Source organism: Oxyura jamaicensis, chromosome 4, assembly GCF_011077185.1.
Source record: "Oxyura jamaicensis isolate SHBP4307 breed ruddy duck chromosome 4, BPBGC_Ojam_1.0, whole genome shotgun sequence".
Taxonomy (NCBI): Eukaryota; Metazoa; Chordata; class Aves; order Anseriformes; family Anatidae; genus Oxyura; species Oxyura jamaicensis.
In genome coordinates this window covers 14,462,261-14,488,551 of record NC_048896.1, presented here as the reverse complement: position 1 = coordinate 14,488,551, position 26,291 = coordinate 14,462,261, and the positions used below count along the sequence as shown (strand labels likewise).

General features: G+C 47.8%; 5 protein-coding genes and 1 non-coding gene across 9 annotated transcripts; 4 read left to right on the top strand and 2 right to left on the bottom strand.

Annotated features, from left to right (window-relative positions):
* Positions 1–229: 229 nt before the first annotated feature.
* NKAP (NFKB activating protein) lies at positions 230–5,189 on the top strand. Its single transcript, XM_035323648.1, has 9 exons — positions 230–516; positions 770–850; positions 1,299–1,372; positions 1,588–1,707; positions 2,160–2,205; positions 2,603–2,718; positions 2,871–2,946; positions 3,420–3,569; positions 4,211–5,189. The coding sequence occupies exons 1-9, from the start codon at positions 281–283 to the stop codon at positions 4,383–4,385; spliced, it is 1,074 nt and encodes a 357-aa protein (XP_035179539.1). The 5' UTR covers positions 230–280; the 3' UTR covers positions 4,386–5,189.
* Positions 5,190–5,371: 182 nt separating this feature from the next.
* On the bottom strand, positions 5,372–8,244 carry AKAP14 (A-kinase anchoring protein 14). 3 transcript variants are annotated; one of them, XM_035323651.1, is made up of 6 exons: positions 7,749–8,244; positions 7,464–7,584; positions 7,289–7,380; positions 6,945–7,124; positions 6,155–6,207; positions 5,372–5,840 (listed from the first exon to the last, which is right to left on the bottom strand). In XM_035323651.1, exons 2-6 carry the CDS (start codon positions 7,573–7,575, stop codon positions 5,771–5,773), a joined length of 507 nt encoding a protein of 168 aa, XP_035179542.1. In that variant the 5' UTR covers positions 7,576–7,584; positions 7,749–8,244; the 3' UTR covers positions 5,372–5,770. The 3 variants fall into 3 exon arrangements, with proteins under 3 accessions (XP_035179542.1, XP_035179543.1, XP_035179540.1); XM_035323652.1 differs by having other exon boundaries at positions 7,920–8,244; XM_035323649.1 differs by having other exon boundaries at positions 7,999–8,244.
* Positions 8,245–9,535: 1,291 nt separating this feature from the next.
* NDUFA1 (NADH:ubiquinone oxidoreductase subunit A1) lies at positions 9,536–10,164 on the bottom strand. Of its 2 annotated transcripts, none has more exons than XM_035323645.1 (3): positions 9,985–10,164; positions 9,801–9,890; positions 9,536–9,630 (listed from the first exon to the last, which is right to left on the bottom strand). In XM_035323645.1, the coding sequence occupies exons 1-3, from the start codon at positions 10,084–10,086 to the stop codon at positions 9,610–9,612; spliced, it is 213 nt and encodes a 70-aa protein (XP_035179536.1). In that variant the 5' UTR covers positions 10,087–10,164; the 3' UTR covers positions 9,536–9,609. The 2 variants fall into 2 exon arrangements, with proteins under 2 accessions (XP_035179536.1, XP_035179535.1); XM_035323644.1 differs by lacking the exon at positions 9,536–9,630 and adding an exon at positions 9,648–9,714 and having other exon boundaries at positions 9,745–9,890.
* Positions 10,165–10,215: 51 nt separating this feature from the next.
* UPF3B (UPF3B regulator of nonsense mediated mRNA decay) lies at positions 10,216–18,222 on the top strand. Its single transcript, XM_035323643.1, has 10 exons — positions 10,216–10,478; positions 10,614–10,720; positions 10,806–10,912; positions 12,479–12,577; positions 12,922–13,032; positions 13,720–13,763; positions 14,444–14,632; positions 15,124–15,275; positions 15,970–16,282; positions 17,129–18,222. Exons 1-10 carry the CDS (start codon positions 10,308–10,310, stop codon positions 17,273–17,275), a joined length of 1,440 nt encoding a protein of 479 aa, XP_035179534.1. The 5' UTR covers positions 10,216–10,307; the 3' UTR covers positions 17,276–18,222.
* A 300-nt stretch (positions 18,223–18,522) lies between these two features.
* RPL39 (ribosomal protein L39) lies at positions 18,523–20,891 on the top strand. The gene is made up of 3 exons (XM_035323647.1): positions 18,523–18,629; positions 18,662–18,802; positions 20,564–20,891. Exons 1-3 carry the CDS (start codon positions 18,538–18,540, stop codon positions 20,610–20,612), a joined length of 282 nt encoding a protein of 93 aa, XP_035179538.1. The 5' UTR covers positions 18,523–18,537; the 3' UTR covers positions 20,613–20,891.
* Positions 19,828–19,959, top strand: LOC118167279. Its single transcript, XR_004751077.1, has one exon. It is a non-coding gene; the product is annotated as a small nucleolar RNA SNORA69 (small nucleolar RNA).
* Positions 20,892–26,291: the final 5,400 nt, after the last annotated feature.

Sequence of the window (26,291 nt, the reverse complement as noted above, 5' to 3'; positions counted from 1 at the left end):
CGGCTCTGAGCAGTCCCCCCCCCACCCCCCATCTCCCTTTTGACCCAGCTGTCCCCTCCCTTCTGGCAGACTCCTTCGGGCGCTGCTGCCCCGGCCCCGCACGGAGCCGAGCCGAGCCTTCCCCCCTCACCCCCGCCCCGCTTACCTGCCGCCGGCTCTGCCCTCCCGTCCCCGCCGCCCCCTCGCCACGCGGCCGGCGGATGCGCTGCGCCCCCGGCGGCCCGGAAGAGCCCGGCCCGGCCCGGCCCGGCCCGGGGGAGGCAGCGGAAGTTCCGCCGCCATGGCGCCGGTGTCGCGCTCCCGCAGCCCGTCCGCCGCCAGCCCGCAAGGCCGAGGCCGCCGCTCCCGGTCCCGCTCCCGCTCCCGCTCCCGCAGCGTCCTGAGGCGCCGCCGGCGGAGCCGCAGCTGGTCCCGGTCCCGCAGCCCCGGCGGGCCGCGCTCCGCCGGGCACCACCACCACGGCAAGGCCTGGCCCGAGTACTACGAGAAGGAGAAGGAGGAGATCCTGCGGCAGAGGTGGGCACCCCGCCGGGCACGGCACCCCTGTCTGCGCGGGGCTGTGGCGGTGGGAAGGCCCCGACATCATGTCGGGGGGTTCTGGCCTCTGAGACTGCTCCTTGGCTGCTCTGATGCTGGTTTTGTCGCGATAATAACTATTTTTCTCCATGCTGTAGCTACTCGAGCAGAAATTCTAGTAAACAGAAGGCTTTAAATGCATTTTTGTTAGGTGGAGCACGTTAGGCTTCACTGAAGGTGATTTTTGTTACAGGAGGCTCAATGAGAGGGAGAGGATTGGAGAGCTGGGCGCACCCGAAGTCTGGGGACTTTCGCCAAAGGTTCCTGACCCCGAGTAAGGCATATTCCTTCTTCTTTCCCTCCGGTTTTTATGATATCAATTATACATCGATGTACAGAAATGTCTTACTGCACTGCAAATGCATCAGTGTACAGAAATGTCTTACCTCTACGCTGCTCCCATCGCCGCAATTCACGTTGTGTCAAAAGTTGGTTTCTAAACCAACATAACCAGATTCTGACCTTTTTTTTTTTTCCAAATAATCCCCGTGTACCAATTATATAAGGTATGATATATTGTAGATTGGGTAATTGCTGTGCTCTGGTTCTGAAAGCAGCTCCCATTTTGCAAATTTGCTGTTTCATAGTTTACTCTGTTGCAAAAATGGGCTCAAAATGTGCAGGCATGTGTTTGGGTATATTGTGTGCATTTGATCTTGAATTACTAAATAGTACTAAATAGATTTTAAATAACAATCTTTTTTTTTCATTTTTTCTTTTAGTTCTGATGAACATACACCAGTAGAAGATGAAGAGGCAAAATCTAAGAGTAGCTCTTCGGATTCCAGCTCAGAAGGTATTTTGCTTTGTTTAAACAGCTTATAGACAATCAGAAGCTACCTACAACCAGAATCTGCTGTTGTTGCTGTCAAGAAATTCACAGTTTGATGGGTTGAAGTCAGTGTGATGGGCTGCAGCTCAAGTGAGAATGTTGCTTTGTGAAGACTCAGAAGTACATACGGAGCTAGATGTTCATCTGTTCTCTAATGTTATCTTTTAAAAACATTCCAGAGGAGAAAAAGAAGAAGAAGAAGAAAAGAAAGAAGAAAAAGCGGAAGACATCCAAAAGAAAACACAGAAAAAATTCTGAGGACAGCGACAGTGAGTCGGAGTCTGAGCAGAACTCCAGTGGTAAGAAAAGATGGTTTCAGTTATGGTCTGAGAGCTCTCCTTGTACTCCTCCAGATGCAAAGTGACACTTCCAGCTTTTGTTGCACACTTGCAGTGTTCTGAAATTGCAGAGCTACACCATCAATCCAATATTCTTTTCTCTCCCTATTTTCTTGGGTTTGCAATGCCTCTTCCTTAAGTGCTTGTGGTCTGGCCTTAGGAAATAGGATCTCTGAAATTAGCATCCATTTGCCATCTCATGCCAGATAGCTCATGTCAAACAATACTGCATGGAACTTTCTACTACGATTTTCTCAGGATTATTTGGTACCTAAACAAATTGTGTCTGAGAACCTGCCTAGTAAGGCGTTCTGGTGGAGACAGTCATTTATTCACAGTGCAGTAAACTAATCCATTTTAGCTGTGGCTTATCATCTCTTTTTAGTGATACATAAACTTGTATTTTCTTTCAGATGAAGATAAAAAGAAAAGCAAAAAGAAGAAAAAGAAGCAGAAAAAGTAAGTTAACAGTGTAACTGTATCTGTGTTTAACTAGAGGGCAGCACTGCTTTCTTAGCAGGGTGACTGACCACTCTTGTAATTAGGGGTATGAACACAGTGGAATAATCTTAATCTGATGGATTGGCTTCAAATGTATAGGACCATGCAGCGTAGAGGGCTCTCTGCTGTGATAGGGAGCCAATTTCTAGCATTGTATGAAACACAACAGTGGATATGTTATCTTTGTTTTACTATCACGTGTGTTCTATCAAACAACAACAACCTATCTGCAGATGTGTGGTCTTCCTGTAGGTGGAAGTTGCCTGGAGAAACTCACGACTTGAGTAGGATTCCTAGCATGTCCTTTCCTCTTAAATTTTGGTGAATAGCATGTCTGTCTTTGACTTTGTTACAGGAAGAGGTCTAAGAAAAAGAAAAATAAAAAGAGCAGGAAGGAATCCAGTGATTCAAGTAGTGAAGATTCTGATGATGAAACGCTGCAAGGAGAAGATCTCTGGATTGAGAGATCAAGTAGGTTCATATGACTTTAACTTTGGATTGAAACTTCTTGGTGTTCTTCTCATGATTTTCTTTTTTTTGTTAGGAGTTGCTCCTGATAATTGTTCTGATAACAAAGAATAGCAGGCACAATATTAATCTGCTTCCCTATTTGATTGTTGCAGAAAATACAGAAGCCGATAGCTTGATTGGACCAGAAGCTCCCAAAACGCATGCGTCTCAAGATGACAGGCCTTTGAAGTGAGTGCTCTAATGGTACCTGGATCAAATTGAGTAAATCAAGTGTGAAGATTTCTGTTCAGAAAGACTGTTATGATACTATGACTTGTATCAGATAGAGATGTTGTACCAGGAACGTACCAACAGAAATAATAGTGGTGCTAGTCTTTACCCTGACCTGAATTCAACTACAAAAGTCTTATGCTTTTAAGCATGGTTTCATAGAAGATTTCTTGTTCTTTACTTTGGTAAGGTGCCTTTAATCCTCTGCAGTATATACAACTTTCATTACTGTCTAACCAGTTGTGAGCAAACTGGTTATTTAAGATGTTTTTGCTAGGGGTGGCCGTAAGGATGAAACAGGCAAATATGTGGGAAAGAATAGGAGAGTCCTTAAAAATGGGGCTGCAGGCAGTAGTGATCAGGGAAGCCGGATGTTTAGCTCAGGTGTGCTTTTTCTATTTGAGACTGATTTTGTCTGCTTTTCTTTAAAGCTATGGACATGCCCTGTTGCCTGGTGAAGGTGCAGCAATGGCAGAATACGTAAAAGCAGGAAAACGTATACCCCGGAGAGGTGAAATTGGCTTGACCAGTGAAGAAATCGCATCGTTTGAGAGCTCTGGTTATGTAATGAGTGGCAGCAGGTATGGTTTTGATGGTGGTAATATTTCAGTAAAGGTTTCCTCTGTCGGCCTGTTGGAAGGCTGCTTCCAAGCTCTGTCTGAAAGCCTGGAAGAGCGGATGCTCTTTGTGCTGGCAGCAATCTATACTAAATTCTCTATTTCTGTGGATAAATGATGAGTTTCTTAAGGGTGCTTTTTCCTTAAGAATAAAAATAATTTCCAGCTAACACACTTCTAATTCTCACGTTTTTCAAATGAGGAGATGCTTGTGTCAGAGGGCGTAAGGGTTGTATGTTTGGACAGCAGAGGTGATGTGCTGGCTCATCACCACGGGACAAATCAGCATGAGAGGTTGGCCATACCTTTTTTTCTACCAGTACAACAGGAGTTTCACTTACATTTTGGTGAGCCAGCAGCTGACACCCTGGGAGAATGAGAATTAGGCACCCTGTTTGGTGCCTGAGAGCAGACACCCTCAGAAGTCAGCTTCTAGCTTGTCTGTGCTCCTTTCTGTGGAGGTTTTTGTGCAGTTTGGGTTCCCTGGTCTAGGTATCTTCATTTATTAACCCCTCAAAGACTTCAGGCTAGTTAGCAGATGGAAGCTGTGGTGTGGCATCACATCCTTATGCCCATGCTGATGTAGACAATGTTCTCCTTTGCAGACATCGTCGAATGGAAGCTGTGCGTCTGCGTAAAGAGAACCAGATTTACAGCGCAGATGAAAAGAGAGCTCTGGCATCCTTCAACCAGGAGGAGAGGAGGAAAAGAGAGAATAAGATCCTTGCAAGCTTTCGAGAGATGGTCTACAGAAAGACTAAAGGCAAAGAAGAAAAATAATTTCTCATTTGAACTGTGTGCCATAGATTCTACTAAGCAGCAGCTAACCTGTTCCAGTCATGATCTGAAAAAAGCTGCAAGTGCTGCAGTGCCTTTCAGCCAACAGGGCCAAGCCTCAGGAATGGATTACTTGTATCAAGGAAATAGAATTACTGTTATCAGATTTTGTTGGAGGATTTGTTCACCGTCTGCAAGGAATCCCTGTAAATCGAAAGGCTAGGAGACAGGAACAGGCAGAGGAGGTTAGAGGTGGCAATATTCTGTCGTCACTTGGACAAGCAGGGGGATTCCATGGGAGGGCTTTGGTACGTGCTGCTGCTAAATGCTATTTTGCATTTATTTTCACTAAGAGAGTAGATTGACCATCACAACCAAGCTACTAGTGAGAGTAGCAAAAATTAGGAATTCCTAAATTCCTGTTTATGTATTTTTCATGTCTTAGATTTTTTTTTTCTCAAAACAGTTGTTTGTTTTGTGGTTTAGAGTACTCCTGTATATAGATGTAAATTTGTAATTTAATCCAGACTGGCTTCAGTTACTTTAAAGCAAGCAGATTGCAACTGGGGTATAAAAGAACAGTAACAGTAATAGCAGGGTCTGATCTTGAATCTCCCAAAGCCCCTGGAGAACTGCTATGGCGCTTGCTTCTTTTTCTGCTATGTTATACATAGGTATCAGAGCAGTGGGGTGCAGCACTTGGAACCTGGATGTACACAGGTGGTAATGAGGATGTATCTTTCAATTTTTTGTTTGATTTTTTTTTTTTGGTCTAGTGAAGCGTTCTAGATTAAAGCCTTATTTTAACTCCTGTGTTATTTTAATTTGGTCTGTTTCAGCAGTCTGACGTGACTTTTTAATCTCTGTACTCGGAAGCCTACTCCAAGTAATTCTTCTGTGGCGGCTACCTTTGAGTCAACGTGGATTTCCAAAAGTAACTCCCTTAGGCTTATTTTTTTCTCAATTCTGCTTAAAAACAGAGTGTTTTCTAGAGGGCTTCCCCCCCGACTCAATTTTGTGTTGTAGTTTTGGCAGCAGAGATACCTTGTACGTTTGTACAACAAAAATAAGTCCTATAATGTTTGCCCCAGAGTCTTGCAGGCCTGTTTGCAAACATTTCCAGCCCAGCTGCCTCTTCCCATTTACACCCTCAGACCTGCTCCTATCCCGTTGCACCCACCTGTACCTTCAGGGGACTATGACTTAAAACCAGTAGCCAGATCAGGCCATGATTCTGCACAGGTTTAATGCTTCTTACCCATACACGAGGTAATCCACAAGCTAATGAGGAAAAGCAGGTTTTTCTTCGTGGTGTGCGTTTATCCTCCACGAATACCAAGAGAGCATCGATGTCTGTGAGTTGGAGTTATTCATTAGAATGTGAGGCTTCACTCGAGAATTAGTTTATTTTCAATGATGTCCTTAAGCCACTTTTCTCTAAATTGACATTGTTCTGGCCTGGAGGAGGGAGTAAAAATGGTAAATAGTAAGAAAGCTGGTCTTTATTCACAAGGGCACGCCTGTAGACCTGTATAAATCTATTACAAATTGATTATGTAGAAGGAGATTATCATCGTGTGGCTATTTGTGTTGGAGCGAAGCTAATGATAGGCAGGGTCACTTGGGTTTGCTTAACAAGACTTTGACAGCTTCCTCTACTCTCTGGTGTTACTGTGAACTTATTTACATTGAGCTCCCTCTTTGTTTTGGCATGGGACAGCTTGCTAGAACCTCCCCAGTCGTGTCAGTGATGGAAAAGTAACAAAGCATACCTGTGAATCAGCCTGCTGGACTCCAGAAAGAAGAATACCTCCACCGGCAAGGTCTGCAAGAGAGGAGATACAGGGCAGAGTTCACATTCTGAGCTACAGGGCCGAAAAAAAGCGGTCATTTTAATTAGGTGAGAGCTACTCCCTCAAAAATAACTGTGTATTTGTGCAACATTGCTGATATGGATTAGAATAGCTTTTAATTTTGGTTTAAAGCCTCCGAGTATTCTCTTGACTCAGAAATTACAATCATAAATTTGTGCTAGGATAAGATTTGTGACCAGTGGCTGTGATCTGGGTTGCTGGTAGGGATCCACAGCCGCTAAATAGGAAAGCTGAGGTACAAAATGACTAAGCATAGGTTCTGAAGGGGAAAAAAAATCTACTCCATGCAATTTAATTTATTTTTTTTTATCTTGAGTCACAAAATACCATTGGAAGATTGAACTGTGGATGTGTGGACAATGTGATTAAATAAGAATTTCAGTAGCAAGTGAAGTAGAAACTTAAAGCAGGAAGTAAAAAGGAGAAAACGTGTTGAACACTATGCCTTATGAATTAGTAGACTCAAGTCTTTTCTAGAATATAACGTGTGCTTGGTAATGGAAGCAAAAATATGAAAATTACCTTGATAATAAAATTGCTCCCTTTGGAGTGTAGTTATGGACTTCAGCTCAGTGTCAATTGTTAGAGGCTAGAACTGTTTACTGCTTTCTCTCATTCAAGGTAAGTGAAGCTGGAGTTTTACTGCTTTACCTGAAGGGATTGTTGTGTACCATTTCTGAATACTTACAGCAGGTTTGATTTTGGAGATCTCTATAACGAAAAAGACGCTTGCTGTTGCTTGCGGGATGGGTTTTCTGCGTGTCGGGATGCTCCAGAGAACTCTGTAGTGGTACCTCTTGCTGAACGTCAGTTCTTCTTCACGGAGAAATTCTGACCAGTAAATCCAGCTTTCATGAACCTCCCAAGTCTGCTGAACAAACACATGGCGCTAAGATTCCCTCTGTCTGGTAGAGATGACTTGAGGTGCGAAAAAGAAACTGAAGTGCTCTTATTTCGTTATTCACACTACTCCTATGCCTGTGTAAGATGGCATGACCTCTTGAGTCAGGAGTGGATGGAATATTCACTCACAGAAATGTATTCTTCAATCTGCTGCTTTCCTCTCTCCACTGTGAAGTCCTTGCAGGTGGTCCACTGAATATTTTTGGCAGCACATTCAGCTTCTAAAACAGACAGAATGCTGAGAATTTCTTCTGGGAAAGCTCTGAAATGTTCTAAGACATTGCAAGTAGGGCGAGCATGCTACCTGTCTCTTTTTTCTGCAGGGCTAGGAATTGTTCTGTTGCACCACGTATCACATCTGCAACGATCATCTCTACTGTCTCCTCAAGGGCAGCATTTTCCATTTCCTTGTCCATTGTCTCCACCTTTAGAAAGAGAACTGTAAAAAGAGAAGTGCACAAATGCCCTGAGGCAGGGTTGGTCTTCAGAGCTGCAGGATCCACTGGACACACTCAGGCTGGTCTGGACAGGGATATTGAAACAGCAGCAGCCCCCCCTCCCCGTATGATCCCTTGTTCCTCGCACTCACCTCTGCTCAGACCTAATTTGAGCAGCCTTAAGCTGCGGAGGCTACTGCTGTTGCTTCAAAAATGCACTTCCCGGGCTGGTGGAAGCCTGTAGGAGCGGTTATAGCGGTGGCCGAGGTGATGCTGGGGAGCTGTGCAGCACTGGCAGCGTCTCTGTGTCTGTCCCTTCCTACCTGTGGGAGCCAGCGAGCCCCCTGGGGCCCAGGGTGTTCCTGGGGCTGCAACCTTACAGCCCGTACGGCCTTGCCTTACCGCCTCGGGGAGTGTTTGTGGTGTCGTCATGGTGATCTGATCACGGTGATCTGATCCGGGCTCTTGGCATCACCACCAGAATGTACTGGCCGCAGAAATTCCTCTCCAGCAGGACAGGCTCCCAGGCAGGAAGGCGGTGCCAGCAGGGAAACACGCAAAGACTTGTCTGGCTTTGTGTCTCTGCTACTCCTGATGATTCGGGAACTGCACCTGCCTCCAGTTCTGCGCTCTGTGAAACTCAGGCTTGGGCTGTGCCGCTGCACGGAGGTGCTTGGGCCATGGGGCCCTTCAGAGGGTGCTGGACCACTGACTATAAGTCAGAGGCATTTTAGCAAAACGCAGGGGAATAAATCCCCAGCAGCCGCTCTGCCAGGACAGCAGGGGAATGTTAGTAGAGGAATAAAGGGGCAAAGAGTTCTTGTGGTCTGACAGAGGCACTTCCCTTTGCTCATTTGCATGTTCTGCATTTTTACTGGATTTTTGCTTACATGATTTCATCACTTCAGTAAGAAAATTGGGAAGAACTGCAACACGAGAGGCTGCTTTGAAACAGATTGGTAAAAAGGGCCCAGAGGCCCAGGAGTTGTGCCAAGAAATGCAGGAGCCTCCATGGGGAAGCTTGTCAATAAGGTGTAAAGTGGCTCAGCAGCTGAGGAAGTCTTGCCCTGGAACTGCTGGGGAGGTGAGGCTCAGGACACAGACTCCTGGGGAGTTGTGTGAGTGCGGTGCGAGTGAATAAACAACATTTATAGCATCTCGTGCAACAAGGGAAGCTTCCAGCTGCTGCTTGGGCGTGCTCTGTTGGGGTAACCACAGCACAAGGTGTGGGTGTGAAGCAGAAAAGCCTCTGCTGAGCCCAGAAAGCTCCACGGGGACGGGCTGCTGTTTCTGGCTCCTCTGCCTCCTTGTTCACCCAGGCAGGACATGTCTTGATGTAGCTTCAAGGCCCTGGTACATGGAAGGATCTGAGCAAACCCTGCTTAAAGCAGCCCTGCTCTGCTTTTTTTAGCTGTTGGTGTAGTTTGGGACTTCTCCGCTTGGTGGTAGGTGCTTTGAGCTTGTATTTCACTGATTCCCAAGCTCTCCTCAGTCCTTCCAAAAGACAAGACTTTGTCAAGCTTGTCATGCACGGGCCCAAACCAAGGCTGAGAACTTTTAGAAAGCATGAGCAGCTGGAATGCTCAATTAACCGCCTCCTGTTAGAGCCTGGCCAGCGTCTCCAGAGGTGCCACATGTCCCTGTCCTTGCTCAGTGACACAAACCGTGACATACGGCTCAAGGGGACTGAGAAACTCTCAATCACATCCCAGCTAACCATTGGAGGAATCCAGATGAAAATTCACCTGAACTTGCTGTAATTTATGTTGTGTGAATGCAAAAGAATTCTGTGCCTCACAAAGAAGTGATTCAGTGTTAATGCAGCGACGCAGGGTCTGCCTTTCACCCTGACATCTGCCAGAGGGCAGCAGACCATTTTTTTTTTGTTTACAGAGGAACAAATTCTCTCTAAAGCTCACAGACAACACACAGACAAGGCTAAATACACGCGTATCTTTATTAGGGACTCAGACCATAACCATAGCCGTGCAGATTCTCTGAAGCGCCGCCGCCTCAGTTTATGTTCTCCAGCCCCTAAAAAAGAAATGAACCAGGTGACAGCCGTCTCAGCACCACACCCGTCCCCTAACTTCGGGGACAAACGCGCTGCTGTCAGGGCGCGTGGCTCGGCAACCCGTCAGCCACCCTGCCCCCCTGGGTTCCCCGAGCCGTGCCTCGGAGCACGCTGTGCCCCCGGCACCTGCCTTGGCCACGTAGTGCTTGCTCATCCCCGAGAGCCGCTTGTCCCTCTCCATCAGCGCCCACTGGTAGGGGTAGTGGGCCACCCTCTTCTCCTGCGGGGCACAGGGGCGGCAGGTCAGGGAGGGGCAGGGAAGGCCTCAGAGGGCCCGGGGAGGCTGGGGGAGGGGGGGACTGGGCCGCGCTGACCTTGCCGCCGTTGGACAAGCGCTGCACGAAGACGGTGGCGAGCCCGGGGACGCTGAGGCAGGCGGCCATGATGGCCATGCCGGGCAGGATCTCGTACCACATCCCCGCGCCGCTCCTCGCCCCGCTCCTCAGGCGGCCGCTCCCGGCGTGCCCCTCACCAGCGCGGGGGCTTCCGCTCGCCGAGCGGTGCACGCCGGGAGTTGTAGTCCGGCCGGGCCGCCGGGAGGGCGGGGGCGGGGAGGCCGCGGCCGGCGGGCCCGGGCAAGGCGCAGCCGCGCGGCCGAGGGGGGCGCTGGGGTGCGCGGCGCTGCCCCGGGCCCGGCATGAAGGAGGACAAGGAGAACGCCAGGCCCAAGGAGCGCCGCGGGGGGCCCGGGCCCGCCGTCGGGGCCGGGGCCGGAGCCGGAGCCGGGGTCGGCTCGGAGGGCAGGGCCGGCGGCGCCGAGCTGGAGCGGCTGGAGCGGCCCAAGGACAAGAAGGAGGCGCTGAGCAAGGTGCGGCCTGCGCCGCCCCGGCCGTGACGGGGCCTGACGGGGCTGGGGGCGCCTCGGGGGGTGGGGGGGAGCGCACCCGCCGCCCCAACGGCCGCCCCAGTAACGACCCCGCTAACGGCCCTAACGGCCCCGCAGGTGGTGATCCGGCGGCTGCCGCCCAGCCTCACCAAGGAGCAGCTGGAGGAGCACCTGCAGCCCCTGCCCGAGCACGACTACTTCGAGTTCTTCGCCAACGACTCCAGGTAGGAGCTGTTCCCCGCCGCGGGTGGGCCCCGGCAGCCCCCGGCGGCCGCTCAGCCGCGCCGTGCGCCTTGTGTCTCTCCGCAGCCTGTACCCTCACATGTTCTCGAGAGCCTACATCAACTTCAAAAACCAGGAGGACATCGTGCTCTTCAGGGATCGCTTCGACGGCTACGTGTTCGTTGATCACAAAGGCAAGTGGGCAGCCCGCGGCCGTGTGTTCCCCTCCAGCCTCGTGTGAGCGGTGTGTGCGTTGGCTGGACGCGAGGGGTGGGTGTGAGCTTCCCAGCACACCACCCCTGGTTTCTTGGACGCTTGTTTTCAGTGCCTCAAGTGAGCACAATGCCCTATATCAAAAACAACAACAACAAAAAAAAAAAACACCCAGATCAACCATTCTCTTATTTGCAGAAATTAGCCTAGATTAATTTTATATATCGTGCGCTAAATCTTGTTAAGTGTGGTTCAGGGTAGTACGGGTAGTAAAGCCATTTGTTGTTGGCAAGGCTAATACTCACGTCGTGCATTGTCATACCTGAGTAAAAAGCCTGCAGAGCGCCAGTGGTGGGTGTTGTCCCTCTCCAAAGAAAAGGAAGGTGAAGCTAGTGCTGTCACCCTCTGTGCCTCGCATCTACTGTTCTGTCCGCTTCTAGCAATGCGACCTATTTTTGGTCATTTTTTAATTCAAATTAATATCTTTGCCACTTCAGAACTGAGTGAGCCGTTTTGGTTCGGTACAAGGAACGGCTTGTTCCCTGCAGCGTAAGTTGTGGAAGTGACTGTTCTCTGGCAACATTAATCTTGTCAGAAACAAAAATTTAGTTTAATTAATTGGGTAAACCTCCAGGTATTTAGTCACTACTTATCTCTTTTCTACACATTAGGTATTCAGCCCATCTCATGTCTTTCAGTTTTGTAGCTTAAAACTGCTTACGGTGGGTAGCATTAAAACTTGTTAGTCTACCACTAGTAGACCTTAAAGTCAGATGTTTAGTGGAAGCTTTGGCAGGAGTCATTGTCTGGATTTCAGTAGGCCAAGAGTTTCACTTTGAGCTTTGTTTCAAGTATACGCGCTTTACCTTTCATCCATCCCGATTTTTTATGTGGCACTAAGGTCTATTAATGAAAGACTGCCTTATTTAGAAGGGTTGCGTGGCCAGGTTCTCATAGTGCCTGTGTGTGTTGTGTTGTTTTTTTTTTTAAAGATGTTACTTTGCAGTTTAACAGCTCACTCACTGTATTTGCCATATCAAGTAACAGTATTATATTTATTCAGCATTTATGTTGCAAGATGAAACTTTAAAGCCTGCCTGTAGCATATGGATGTTTTATTCTATTGCATGCTGCCAACAGCTGAGGTTTGCCTCAGTTGCTTTAACGTAAAATGTTCTCTTCTGCTTGCACAATGAATGCATAGTCTGTAGGATGAGCGCGCTGTGTGGTACAGGGTACCTGGGGTGGCTGAACTGACGGTTGTGGGCAGTCTTAAGTCTTGCACTTCTTGGTTGTTGTGGGTCTGTGGATTTGCTAGTATGTTAACATTGCAGGAGGGTATGTTTCATGAATTTTGCTGTCCCTAAAATTACTTCAACTAAGCAGCTTTGAAAATGCAAGGTTTATTTTATGTCGTTCAGTAGTCTCTTCTAGTATTGCATATTCCTGGTGAGGTTCGTCTTCCTGTTTTAGCCACGTACACTATGTTCTATTTCAAATCTGTTTCATCTCTATTTTAATGTGTTTTTTTTCTCTGCTCTTAACAGGTCAGGAATATGCTGCCATAGTAGAGTTTGCACCTTTTCAAAAAGCTGCAAAAAAGAAGAGCAAGAAAAAGGATGCCAAAACTGGGACTATTGAAGATGGTATAACAGCTAGCTAATTTGTTTTGCATGTAGAGACTGAAGTCCTACCAGTAGTTGGAATATAACATTTTCAGTGTGACACCATAGCGTGTTGATAGAATGCTTAATTACATGTGAAGCTTATTACTTCTGCTTTGTCAGCTGCAAATTGGTTAAATATGATTGTCCCAGACAAACTTAATACAGCAGCTTACTTGAGGATTGCTAATTCATGGAAAGGCACCATATAAACAACACAACTTGTACAAACCTATTCCAAACTTCCAGCAGCACACAAGCAGATTCTTTTTCATGCTACAGTGCATCTCTTTTTCCTTTTCTCCCTCCCCCCCCCCCCCCCTCAGATCCAGAGTACAAGAAGTTTCTGGAAAGTTACAGTGCAGATGATGAAAAGTTAACCTCCACTCCTGAAACTTTGTTGGAGGAAATAGAGGCAAGAAACAAAGAGCTAATAGGTATGGAAATCTACGTGCTGTAGTTACATTTTCCTAGAGCACAAAGAAACATGCATGGTGTAATTTGAAGCTGTGATTTCTCAACCTTGAAGAGTCTGTATTCTTTTGTACGTTTGTTTACTTGGTATTGTTAAACCTTTAGGCTAATATTATTCAGTGTACTTTCTTTCGCTCCTGTGATCTAAATTCACACCTTTATTTGAATTTTATAAGATACTCTTCCTGTTTTAAACTGCTAGTCAGATGCTAGTTAGCCAGATAAGGTTGTGGAGCGGCTGCATTTCAGGGAGATGCAGTGATGTTTCATGCAGGCACGCGATAAATTCTATTGTGGTTGAGTAAAATGGACCAGAAGAAGAATAATCTTTTCTTTTTTTAAGCATGTTAGCATGTTACAGGTATGTTTTTCAAAGTGAGGGAAGCTGAGAAAATCACAATATAGACTAAATACGCCTTTACGGATAGGTATGCTGGCTAACATATTAGTATCCTAAACAAATTAATTGAACTGTAATTATTGTCATTGTTTTAGGACAGCATTGGAATATTTGTTTCACTGCTGTGTTGCTGTATGTGTGAGAGAGATTGCATATTCTATAAGGCTTCTTCATAGCATGTAGAGTTTTCCTATAGGTATTGCAGTATTGGGTAAAACATTGTTTACATTTGCTTTCATATATTCTCTAGCTAAAAAGACTACTCCCTTATTGAACTTCTTGAAAAATAAACAGGTAAGACTTCTCTCCAGAATCTTCTTGTTGCCTGCAGATGCATTAATTAGCTCCTTTAGAGTATGAATATGTATAATACGTATTTTGCAAGGTATAAATTGGTATGTTTCTGCTATTCCTTTTAAAGAAAAAGCTTTCAGTCCAAATTCCTTGTTAATATATGGTTCACGCTATTACAGTGCTGGCCTTTGTATTAACGGTGGTGCTTTATGCACGTTCTGGTCGCAGCTAGCAGCGTGCTAGATATTGCGGTGGCGCTGCAAAACCAGATTCCATTTTAATGCAGTTGTGGCTGAGGTCCTTACAAATGATCTTTCTCCTGGCACCTATCATTTTAGCTTTTAGCGGTGGAGAAAATCACAGATCGGTCGGATTTAACTAAAATCAGAATTAAAAAGGCTAAGTCTAATGTTTTATTTCCTTTCATAAGCCTTGACTTGTACAGTTTTTAAAAAACAAAACCACAACAAACTGCTGTAAAAAATCAGGTTCACAACAGTGCAATGGAGACTTCACCACATGTTTCTTTAACAATAGGGCCAGTTTTTGAGATGAGTTATTTTTTGATGGAATACTCCATTGCTTTGTAGTAAGCTACCTGTTGGCCTTAAAGGGATGTTTTCTATAATAAAAATGCACTTTTTCTCTCTCTCTTTTTTTTTTTTTTTTTCCAAACACAGAGACTGAGAGAGGAGAAAAGAGAGGAGAGGAGGAGGAGAGAACTGGAAAGAAAAAGACAAAGAGAAGAAGAAAGAAGAAAATGGAAAGAGGAGGAGAGAAGGAAGAGAAAAGAAGCAGAAAAACTGAAGAAAGTAGACAGATGTCCAGAAAAAGAAAGAGACAGATCAAAAGAAGAACCAAAGATTAAGGTCTAGAACAGTTCTTTATTATAAACTGTTACATTCCCTTTCCCCTATTATTTGTATATCAGTCTTTCAAAATGTGCTTTGAGTATTGTGTGAAGAAAAACATGGGTTTGGTGTTAGTAAATGACCACTTTTTTTGTAACACTCAATATTAGGCATTGTAAAAGTTAACATGCTGTAATGCTTCATAGTACTATTCAAAGCTTTTGTCATGTGACTGTTGTACATGCTGTGGTGAACAGACTCGTGAATTTACTATGGAATAGAGACTATTCTTAAGCTTCCTAACATGGCGTGTTTTAGGAGAAAAACCCTAGTCTGCTGTGTGGATTACGCTTACTCATACACTCCAGCTTTTAGAAGTACTGCGATTTGCAGTAAGGTTAACGTATATTTCCTACCGGACTGTGGTTCCTTTGATGCAATTTCAGTGTTGTGCCAAACAATATGTGTTAGAGTGTGCTTTTTAGTTGAGACTTCTGTTTTCTTTGTAGCTACTTAAGAAGCCTGAAAAAGATGAAAAAGACTTGGAGAAAAAAGAAAAATCCAAGAAACTGGAAAAAGAGACTCTGAGGGAGGAAAAAAATGCGAGTAGTGCATCTGCCAAACGATCTGATGGGGAGACAAAAGAAGAGAAGGCAAAAAAGTATTCTAGTACTTGCTATAAATATCTATATGTATATATAACTTGTTTCCTGATCATACTGAAGGTCAGGCTGCTCTGCCATGACCGTGTTTTGAAATTCTTTTCAAATCATTTTCCTGATAAAAGGCCTGGGATGTGTTCTCTGTGGCTGTGCACATCCCCGTGATTACAAGAAGCTGTGTGAATTACCCGATATCTCTTCACTAGTGGACAAATTTGAATATTTTTGCAACTTCCTCTAGGAGCTCTGCAAGAGAAGCCCAGGTGTAGAGGACCTACCACAGGCCGTGGGCACAGTCCTTGCAATGAGAGAATTATAACCGTGGCAAGAGGAGAGGCATACTCCAGTTACTAGTCCCTTTTAAGTCCTGTAAAAGTTCAGAGTGGAAAGTCTAACTCTCAACAGCTCCATGATCTGCTCAAGGTTCAGTTCTGCCATGTGAGGCAGAGAAATTGAGGTGCTTCCCAAAGCCAGAGGAAACTCAGCCAGCTATGTGAGCAGAAGGCTAAGAAATGCTAGCACTCAGTGCCATCTCTGGTTATCATGCATGACTCGGGTTAGGACAGTTTCCCAAAAGCTCCCTAGAACCTACCAATCTGTCGTCTTCATATTGCAAATTTTCACCAGTGTTACATTGATCTCCCAGCTCTGATGAATCTTTTGAGCTTCATTTTCAGTTTTGTTTTCATACAGATCAGAAGATGAGTGTGTAAAGGACTACAGGGACCGAGATAGAGATTTTGAAAGAGACAGAGAATATGAGAGAGCACAGAGGGAGAAACTGAGACGCCAGGAAGAAGAGCGTCGGAGGCAGAAAGAGCGCTTTGAGAAAGAGAAGGTTTTTAGAAGAAAAGAGGAAGAGGTGAAAAAGGAAAGAGACTTGCTCAGAGAAAAGGGAAAGAAAAGTGATCTTACAGACTTTACCAGCGGCATGGACAAATCTGAGAAAGTAACCAAAGAGGATAAAAAAGAGGATACAATTAAGAGGGATCGTATCAGAAACAAGGTGCTGGGTTTCTTTAAATTCATGTGCTAATTCATAGGGACGAGCATGTATTTTAGGATAAATACACTTAAGGAAAGAACCATATGGTTTATTTGAAATTTTTCCATATTAATGTAACAAACTTTGCCCCTGCTAGAAAGCTTCCACATTTGTTTACTAAATTTTGTGATTTTTTTTTTGTTCTTGTCACTCCATAGGAATTAAGCCAAGGTAGTAGGCTAAATTGTAAATGCACCGATTTCACTTTATTTGATGATTTATGCCAGCAGGCTTGACCTTTAAGGTGTCAGTAGAGCATCAGTAATTCTATCTTTGTGTATCTTTGCTGATGCTATGCATGCCTGAAAAGACATTTTGACATGGGAGAGCGATTGATCAGTTTCCTCCAAAACAGGGACAATTCTGCTACACGCAGAATATGACAGAATAAACTCATGATAGTATAAACTCATGACATAATGTCTTGAGTTCAGTTTTGTATGATCTGTAAGTCTGTTTTTGCAGCATTAGTACATAAGTTTTCTGTGTCACTTGAGACATTATTGGATACAAATGAAACTCAAAAGTTTTGGAGGACCTTTAAAGCTGGTCTGTATTCTGAGAGGGGGAACTCGTCTGTCAAAAGTAAATTACAAATAATTACAACCATGTGCAGTGTTCTTTGTGGCTTGAACAGGAACAGCCTTGATTCAAGGCAATTGAAGTTGCATTGCCATGTTGGTGGAATAATAGCTTAGAACATCTTGAAAAGTTTGAAATTGAGCCATTTTTAATCTTACTGATGCCATAATAACCATGAGAGCACTGAGGCTATGAAAGGGTCTAAATAGCTTTGATTTATTTCAGGATCGTCCAGCAATGCAGCTGTACCAGCCAGGAGCCCGAAGCCGAAGCAGATTGTGTCAGTACGAAGACAGTGCTGCCAAGCCGACAGATCAGGGAGCGGATAAGAAACAAGAGAGTGAGACCAGTAACATGAAGGAAGAGGAGTGACTAGCATGCAGGCCTTATGTGTTCTGACTGTCTGTGCAGCCAAAGAGCATGTACTACGCAATCCAGAAGTGCCTTCGAAGCGAAGAAGGAACAAAGGAAGAAGAGGGGGCATTGCGCTGTTGGATGTTTCTGGCTAAAGAACCTCAGTTGTAGATTCGGAATTTGAAATGTGTTCTCATTTGTATTTTCAGTTATTTGAGTTTATTTTCCCAGCATCTAACTACAACAGAGAAGAGAATCTTTGCAAAGTAGAAAGACTTTGTGGCCTTAAGTTTGATATTAAATGAGTCATGCAGTCAGGAGGAGATGACACCTGGATCTAATGCCAGAGCTTTACTGTAAAGCAATCAGAGCCAGTGTTTGATGCACTAAAGCAGAGCAAGCTTGAAGTGGCACGGAGTTAATGTGGGTGTTACTGTGTCGTGTGGTGCCCCTACCTGAGACTGTGTTAGCTAAATTGTATTGCTCTAGCACTGAGACAGGTATGCAGGTGGTGGTGGCTGAGGTACCAGTGAAGTAGAGCCCTCTGCTCGTGAAAAGAGAACATCTGGAATTGCATAAAGACCTTGGGAAGGGAGAGACCTTCCTAAGGCCTCTGAATTAATTAATTTATCCAGAGAACCACTTAAGTTGGAGTGTATGAATAAGCTGGCTTAGTATTGGATACTTGTTGACAAATTCTCATGTAAAGTCTACCTACACTGAAATGCTTATTTTTAATCACATGTAGTCGTACGCCGGGTTCTTTTCAAGCATTCTCCCTTGTCTGGAGCCTGAAACACTCCCGCACTCCTGCCCTCTCGCTGCCCGCTCCCCTTTCCCTCTAATTCCAAGTATTGTCTTGCAGCCGAGAAAGAGAACTTCACCAGTAGCAGCTCCTTTTAAGCTCGCGAATTTTAGCCATAGCGATTTTTTGTACTGAACCCAATAAACTCGCACAAACTCTTGCCGCCGCCGTCCCTCTCTCAGCTCCGCCGGGCCGCCAGGAGGCGCCGGGCCAGGCCCGCGCCCATCTTGTCGCCGCCATCGTCACCGCCTCCTCCCGCCCGGGCCGCCCCTTCCGCCGCCGCCATCGCCGGGACGCCAGGCACAGCAGCGCCATGGTGAGACCAGCGGCCGAAATCCGCCGCCATCCGCCGCCCTGGGACGCGACGGGGCTCCCCCGGGGGCGGCGGAGACACGGCGGGGCGGGGGGCGCCGCACCGGGCATTCCCTCACCGCCCGCGAAATGGCGGCGCCCTCGTAGCGCCTCACAGCCCGTCATGGCACCTCAGCGCCCTCACAGCCCCTTCACGGCTCCTCAGAGCCCTCGTGGCCCCTCAGAGCCCCCTCACGTCCCCTCGTGGCCCCTCAGAGCCCCTCACGGTCCCTCATAGGCCTTTCGGCCCCCTCCCGCAGCACTAACGGCCGCTCTCTCTTGCAGTCGTCCCACAAGACGTTCAAGATCAAACGCTTCCTCGCGAAGAAGCAGAAGCAAAACCGGCCCATCCCGCAGTGGATCCGCATGAAAACAGGCAATAAGATCAGGTAACGAGACCGGCCCCTGTGCTCCAGGGAGCTGCACGGGCCCTAAAGCAGGCGGCCTGTGCGATGTGAGAAGGCGCTGAGCGTGTCGCGGCGTTGGTGTGTGCAAAAGTGCAGTTTCATGGGGGTGACTACCATAGAAGTATTTCTGGGGCAGATCATCCAATTCTGTTGTCCTACTGTGTTTTCTTGAGGCTGTGTGTGGCTCCTATGTCTTCCCATCCTGTAGCAGTTACTTTATTCCAGTTCTCTGTCAGTATCTACAGATGTTATCATGAAGACGTAAAAGCATGAGCTGAACGTATGGATGACTTATTCCAGAATTTTTGCTTTGGCATCCACTCTACACCTGACCCTCCTCTTCCCAGCACCTTTTCTCTCTCAGCCGTCTGTCTTGCTGCATCCTCAAGGAAGAGTACCTTGTACAGAGCAGGTGTTCTGAGATGCACATGGTGTGTAGGGAAGCAAAGGTCTTGTTGGGTTTAGGGATGATAAAACTGACAGTATAATATCCTTGACTCATTGCTGTGGCATTCATTTGAAGGAGTTCCACTGAATTTCAGGAAGCGTGATAAGAGAATGCTGCAGAATACTAGATAAATGTGAGGTGTACGAAAGGTGGTGCCTGTCCAAGCCCTTTGGCTTATAATTATAGTCTAGTCACATGCAGCCAGTGCTGTAGATTGTATGCTTATGTCTAGACTTCTTAGAGGAAATAGGGTTCTTTCTCCCAGATTTATTTATTTTTTTCTTCTAAGTAGTGAGGAGAGTGACAGTAGCAGTGGTTGGCTCAGGAAGTAAGGCAGCACACCCAGATTCTGTCCTTTTGCTTTTGTTAACTCATTTATTTCTGGGAAAGATCAAAGCTGTGTGCCCCAAACTTATCTTTGTCTTCCAGATACCAACTTAAAAACGGCTTCTGTTTTGGCTGAATTCCAGTACTTTGAAACACTGTATTATGGGGCAAAACCATTAATTTTTGTCTTGTCTTCAATACCTCAGTCATCAGTTTTATTCCGAACTGTGCTAAAGCAGGCTGCAATTGCAGTGCTTCATTCTGTGGGAGTACTGCCATTTCCCTGCTGAGAGTAACTCTGTTAATGTTGTCTTTGGTTTCACCTACGCGTTGGTGAAACCATTCGTCCTTAACATGTACATCTGTTGCGGCACATAAACGAATATACAAACCTTCCTGGAAGAATCATGGAATCACAGAGTGGTTTGGGTTGGAAGGGACCTTAAAGCCCACCCAGTTCCACTCCCAGGTGGCAGGGACGCCTCCCACCAGACCAGGTTGCCCAAAGCCCCACCCAGCCTGGCCTTGAACGCTTCCAGGGGTGAGGGTGTTTTCCATACAGCACTATTCCATGTTTTGGACAAAAATGCTAATTTCTGTTTTAGGCTATGAATTTGCATTAACAAGGTAGCATTCATTATCATTGGACAATCACTAAACATTTTGTCTCCAAAAGACAAGGCAGAATATTGACAGGCCAGTGCTAACGCATCTCTCTCTAGACATGTTTCTTTCTCAGCGTTTAGATTCTGTTGCAGTAGTATCCTAATTAGTGAATGAAGAAAGTAAACAGATGGAAATTTGATAAAAAACAATATAAAATTGATTTTCGTTGGCTTGTTGGTAGCTTGCAACTGTAGAATGTAAGGAGGATTTCTGTCCTTTACTGCTCCACTAATCTAAGGTGTTTTCAGTCCCCCTGGATCCTCAAGTGTGCATTTTGCTAACTTCCACTGCTTTTGTCTTAGGTACAACTCCAAAAGGAGACACTGGAGAAGGACCAAACTGGGCTTGTAAGAGAGACTGTCTCCTGGGAACTCTAATAACACTTGTCTTTCTGCGTCAGATTGATACACCCGCACACACTGTTGGACATCCCCTCAGTCATTCCTGCTGTAGTGTTGGACCGCAGTGCCCAGTTGTTTTTGTATACGCTGGTTTGGGTTAATGATCGGGAATAATCTTGAGGCAGTTGCCATCTGAAACATGAAGACTGTGTTCTATTAGTGTTCTTTCTTTCAGGCATCCTAAGTGTTGACAGTGTACGAGCTTGTTAATAAACATGGACCTGAATGATCTGGCTGAAATGATTTCATACGTATGTGGTGGGATAGCAACACAGAGAATAAAGGCAACATTACTACGACCATAATCGTACCTAGCAGGAGAAACCATCAGCTCTTTCCAGATAGATTAGGTCTTCTTTTCACTTACTGTAGCTCTTAGCAAAGCGTACCAATTTTTAAAGAAAAGCTGATTTAAGAACAGTTAATTTGAAGAAAATCTTTTATTAGACAAATTGTAGGGAAAAAAAAGAAAAAAACAGTCCTTTGGAGAGAGAAGACATCCACGGGTTTGAAAAAGGCAGACTTTGTGATCCACAGCCTCTGTGGCTGCAGTAACTGAGGTATCAGTGTGTGATTGGTTAACTCCAGAGAGAACTGGATCACATTTTGGGTTAGTTCTAGGAAGGGTGACTAAGAAAAGTAAGCAGCATTGTCAGAGTTTGCTAAAAATGTGTCTGCGTATCTCCACTGGTTACGTTTTACGGAGCTGCAAAACAAAGTGCATGGGGAAGGTTTCTCTGGGTAAGGTGGCTTCCTGTGTGAGGGTCTCCAGTTACCATCACGCTGACGTGGATGTCTGTGGATGTCCGCAGTGGTTGCCTTCTGTCACAGCTGCCACTTCGCCGTGACCCGTCTCTGCATCCAGGGGTAGGCCACAGCACAGCATAGCTGGGCCCTGCTGGTCGTTCAGGGGACAGAGTACGTAACAGCATGCTGCTGTGTCACGGCTGGATCAGGCTGGTCTTGATGCCAGCCGCGGGGGCAGCTGAATGTAAAACATTCTCAGCAGAATGGTAGGAAGGTGTGCTCAGAGGGCGAGTTACCAGCTATTTAGAAAAGGGAAGAGAGGAAAGAAGGAATAAAACCGAGCAGTCAGCACCCCGGCTCCCCAGTGCCTGCGTTGGCTGCTCTCGGATGTGGCTGCAGCAAAGCCCCTCCTGACGCTGAGTGCTGCGAAGTGCTCTGGTGCCGTTTGGGTTCAGCCTGCCGCGGTGCCTCAGGTCCTAGGTGGCAGCTTCCTGAGGAAGTCTGCCCGCCACACCTGCGCTTTTATGTCGAAGGTAAATAACGGTGGGCAGCAGCATATGCCAGGCGCACGGAGATGCGTGCTAAACGTGTGCTTTGCTCAGATCTCGCGTCAGTCTCTCCCTCTTAAGTGGTGTTTTTCTGAGCACAGGAAGGCAAGGCTGGGATTTTTACCAGCTTCAGGACGCTTCAGGGGTATCTCTTAGCTTCTTTTCCTGTCTGATAATAGTCTAGATAAGGTCTAGTTTCTACTTTATCATCGGGGGGAAGCGGTATGTCACTGCAACAGGAAAGCAGCAAGGAGCATTGCCAGAGATGTTTCAAAATGTGTCAAAGTTGTTTCAGCGGAGGCCCACGTACTTACTTTATCACGGTAAAAAACACTTTTACTCCCGTGTTCTTTAAAAAATCATTTCTGTGCTCTTCTCTAAACACAAGCGCATGTTTAGAAGTGACAGCAGTGATGAGGATCGAAGCTCAGCCCTGGAGGCCTGCTAACTGCATTGCTGTGCCTGCACAGCCAGACAGCTGACCCCAGAGTTCCTTGTTAATCGCATCCATTAAGACCTGGCTGATGAGGGGAAAAGTAATTTTATGGACCTGAGAACAGAAAGAGACAGTTTTCTACATGGCATTTGTGGGAAAGCTTTCCTAAGCCATAGATCAAACTGTTTATTAGTGTCCCCCCATTTCTGTCATTACCGTGCTATTTTTATCAGATGGAGCTGCTTGGGAAAGCATCCCCTCGTGTTGTTCTTCCCCATTTGACTGAAACTGCATTTCAAATTTGGCATTAAGGGGTAGTATGAGGAAAATTTAATGCAGATTAAAATTTGGTTAAAATGAAGCTTCTGGAGAACGTTAACCAACACAAATACCTTAGAGATAATTTCCTTTGTAGCAGCTCTCTGCCCTTTCCTTCCCTATGAGACTTCTGGGGGCAGATCAGGGGTTTCTGCAGGACCGTGCTAACCTTGGACCAAAACAGGACTTCAAACCAATGACCAAAGACAGGGAAATAAAAGCTGCCTTTAGGGGGTTTTGGTTGGCTCTCAGATAACTAAAAATCACAGATTGAGCAGCAGCATTTGACAGTTAAATTTCACTTGTGAATGGAAAATTCAAGTCCAGGTTTCCTGGTGGAGCATGACTAAGCTGCCGTTAGCAGTGCCAAGGAAACAGCTCCTTCAAGGCCATTCTCACTAATTTCACTGTTTACTCTGGGGCTTACTCAGAGGAGGATATAAGAGCGATGCCGTGCTCTCTCCCTAGCAGCACGCTGCTGTGAAGGGATGATGACAGAGGACTAAGAGATCAAAAAATGCACCCACCTGTCTTATCAACAGCACTTCGGTTACCAGACCTGAAGATGACAGGTACTTTGGCATCGGTGCTTTTCAGAGTTTGTTTGGATTTAACCGGAGTTGTTAGAAGCCAGCCTGCCTTCCCCTGGCGTGGATCTGGCCAGAGAAGGTATGAAAGGAGAGCTGTGTCACCACATTCTTTAATCTATTAGCTAAAGCATCACAAAACCTGTGTAGATCAGGTCTTAAATCCACTCCCAGTACATCTTGTATGTCTCAGCTGCTGACCTCACTGATTAAAAATCCGCCTGGACACTTCTATCTGTACACCCAGGCACTGGATCACTACTGAGTCACCTGGAGGCCGTTCTTCGTGTACCATCCACTGCTGACTGGCTCATTCCTGTGTCCAAGCAGCATTTCAGAACAGTCTGAAGATAAATGGGGTTATCTCAGGGTGTGTGAAACCCACAGGCTGAAGCTCCCGAGGCAGGTTACCTGTGGATCTTTCTGCATCGAGGTGTTGGTTCACCTGTGCAGCAAGGCCAGAGATGGGCTCAGTTCCCGTGTGCACCCCTGCATAGCCTCAGGAAGGTGTCAGAAAGAGCCCTCGGCTCCCTTCCCCTCTCCGTGAGGGCTGCTGCTCCGGGAAAAGGAACAGAAACTCCCCAGCTGCAGTTTGAGAATCACTTCTCAAATCAGACTGCTATTTAAGGGGGCAGAAGTCACCTCTGGCTGCTGAAAAAGAGGAAGATGCAGTTGTTTTTCTGAAGATGGTTTGAAGCAGCCTTGGCCTTCCGAGAATGTGAAAAACAAGTCGAAACGAGCTGGGTAGAGCTCTGTGTGGCAAACAAAACGCTACCAAGTGAGCAGAGCCGTGGCCCTTTTCATGCAGTTAGTGTGCTCAGTACTGTGCTGCTGTAGAGGTAGAAACAGAGATAATATCCTGGACTTCATACAGCTCTGGGCCCTTACAAACTGGGAACTCCAGCATTTCCTTTACTGAGAACCAGCTTTATCTTCTATAAACAAACAGCAACCCAAAGGAAACACAGGTGGCAGAGATCTTGGATGTCACGGGGAGCTAAGGAGTGTTTACAGCAGACAACACCGTCTGCTCTTCAGTACCTGCCCTCCCTGCCAGCAGGGAAGCGTGAAAAAGAAAAGGGGGGGGAGGGTTGTTTTTGAAGCCTCAGCTGCTGTTCCTTCGTCTGCCCAGCACCAGGTCTGTGACAACTCAGAGTACGGTTGTGAAACGTTTAATTACATTCTGCCAGTGTCCCAGTCCAGGCACCCGAGAAACAATGACGAGTCCAACCTCACGGCATTGCTGGGAGCCAGGGCAGAGCAATGGCCTCATTTTACAGATGGGAAAATCCAGTCACCGACTCGCTACGTGACCCAGCTAAGGCCACAGCAGAAGTCTGCCAGTAACCCAGGAAGGGCAGCATGAATTTCCTCCCCCAAGCCCCCAGCCCAGGACACCACGTCCCCTCCTGGACCCCCAGGGGCACGTGCAGCCCCCGATGCCTGTGCTAGGAGGGTTGCAGCATCCCGAGCCACCCCTTGCACCCTGGCACGGGGGAGCACGCAGCAGGAAGGGCACTCCTGGATCCCCCAAAGCAGGGTAGGAGGTGTTTTGGAGACGCACCTGATGGCCTCCCACGCCGCCTACACCCACTCAAATGGCATAGCCCCAGGAGACCACACAGGTCCTGGGCCAGCCTCAGGAGAGCCACGGTTCCCCCGTGCAGGGGCTTAATCCTGGCTTGGCTGGGACTCGGAGCACCAGCCCGTGCCAAGTTCTCAGCTCACCGCAGGCTTGTCCAGCTGCTATTCAGCGCGGGTTTCCAGGCAACACGGGCCTGAGGCACTTCAGCGCTCATGGAAGAAGGTGAACGCCTGTTTGACAAAGTCCCAGAGGGTCGACAGGTTGCGGGGTTGCTGTGTTTTTCCCCCAGCCCCAAAATCCACGCAGTCCCTCCCTGCCATGGCCTCTCTGGATGACTTACAGTTGTTGTTGGTGTTGCAAACGTGCAGCTGGGCCAAGTCCTCCTCCAAGGCCCCCGCCAGCTCCTTCAGCTCCCTGGGAGCGTCTGCCCTCAGGTACTGCCAGGCCTTGCGCCCGCTGTGGTCCCTGCAGCTGGTGTCTGCCCCGTAAGCTCCCACCAGCAACTTGATGAGCAGCTCGTGGCCCTGCAGGGCGGCCAGGTGCAAGGGGGTGAGCCCACCGCTGGCGGCAGGGACGTTCACGTTGACGGGATAGCCGTTCTTCTGGGCGTGGGCAACCACCTCGATGAAGCTCTCGTGGTGGCCGTGCTTGGCGAGCCAGTGCAGAGCGGTGAAGCCCGTCACAAAGTCTTTCCTGGTCAGCAGGCTGGGCTCCAGGTCCAGCAGCCTGACGATGTTCTCCGCATCACCCTGGGCCACCGTCAGCAGCCACTCGTGCTCCAGAGGGTCCAAGGCAAGGGACAGCACCTCAGGGCTGTGTTCCGGAGGCTCCTGCTCCTGGTTCTGCCCCGCCACGAGCCCGCCGCCGCCGGGCACCACCTGTGCTGGGGCGCTCCGCTTCGTGCTGCCGCTGCTCTGCAGGAGGATTTCCTTCAGCTCCTTCCTCCGGGTGCTGCCGGAGCCGACGGCCAGCCTGCCCGCCGCCCTGCCCCAGCTCCCGCCGGGGTCAGCCGTGTGCGGGGCCTGCAGGCGCTCCCTGCTCCCCGCAGCGCCCGGCCACAGGTGGGACACGCGGGCCACGGCCCCGCCGGGCGGCTCCGGGCGCCCAAAGCCCCGGGGGGACCCCGCCGCCCGCCGCTCCGCCGAGCCTCCGGCCCTCTCCCGCTCCCTCCGGGCCATGCCTCCGGCACCGGGCGAGCCTCCGAGGGACCGCCCGGCCCCGCACCTGCCGCCGGCCCCGCGACCTTTGGCCGCGCCGCGGATGGCACCGGGCGCCCTCCTCCGGGCACCGGGAGGCGGCGGCGACTCCCAGCGCCGCCCGCCCCGGCCCGGCTCCCCCACGCTGGGACCATCCCCGGGGCAGCCGGGGCCGAGCCCCGCCGCCGGGAGGGGCCCGGGCGGGACCCGTG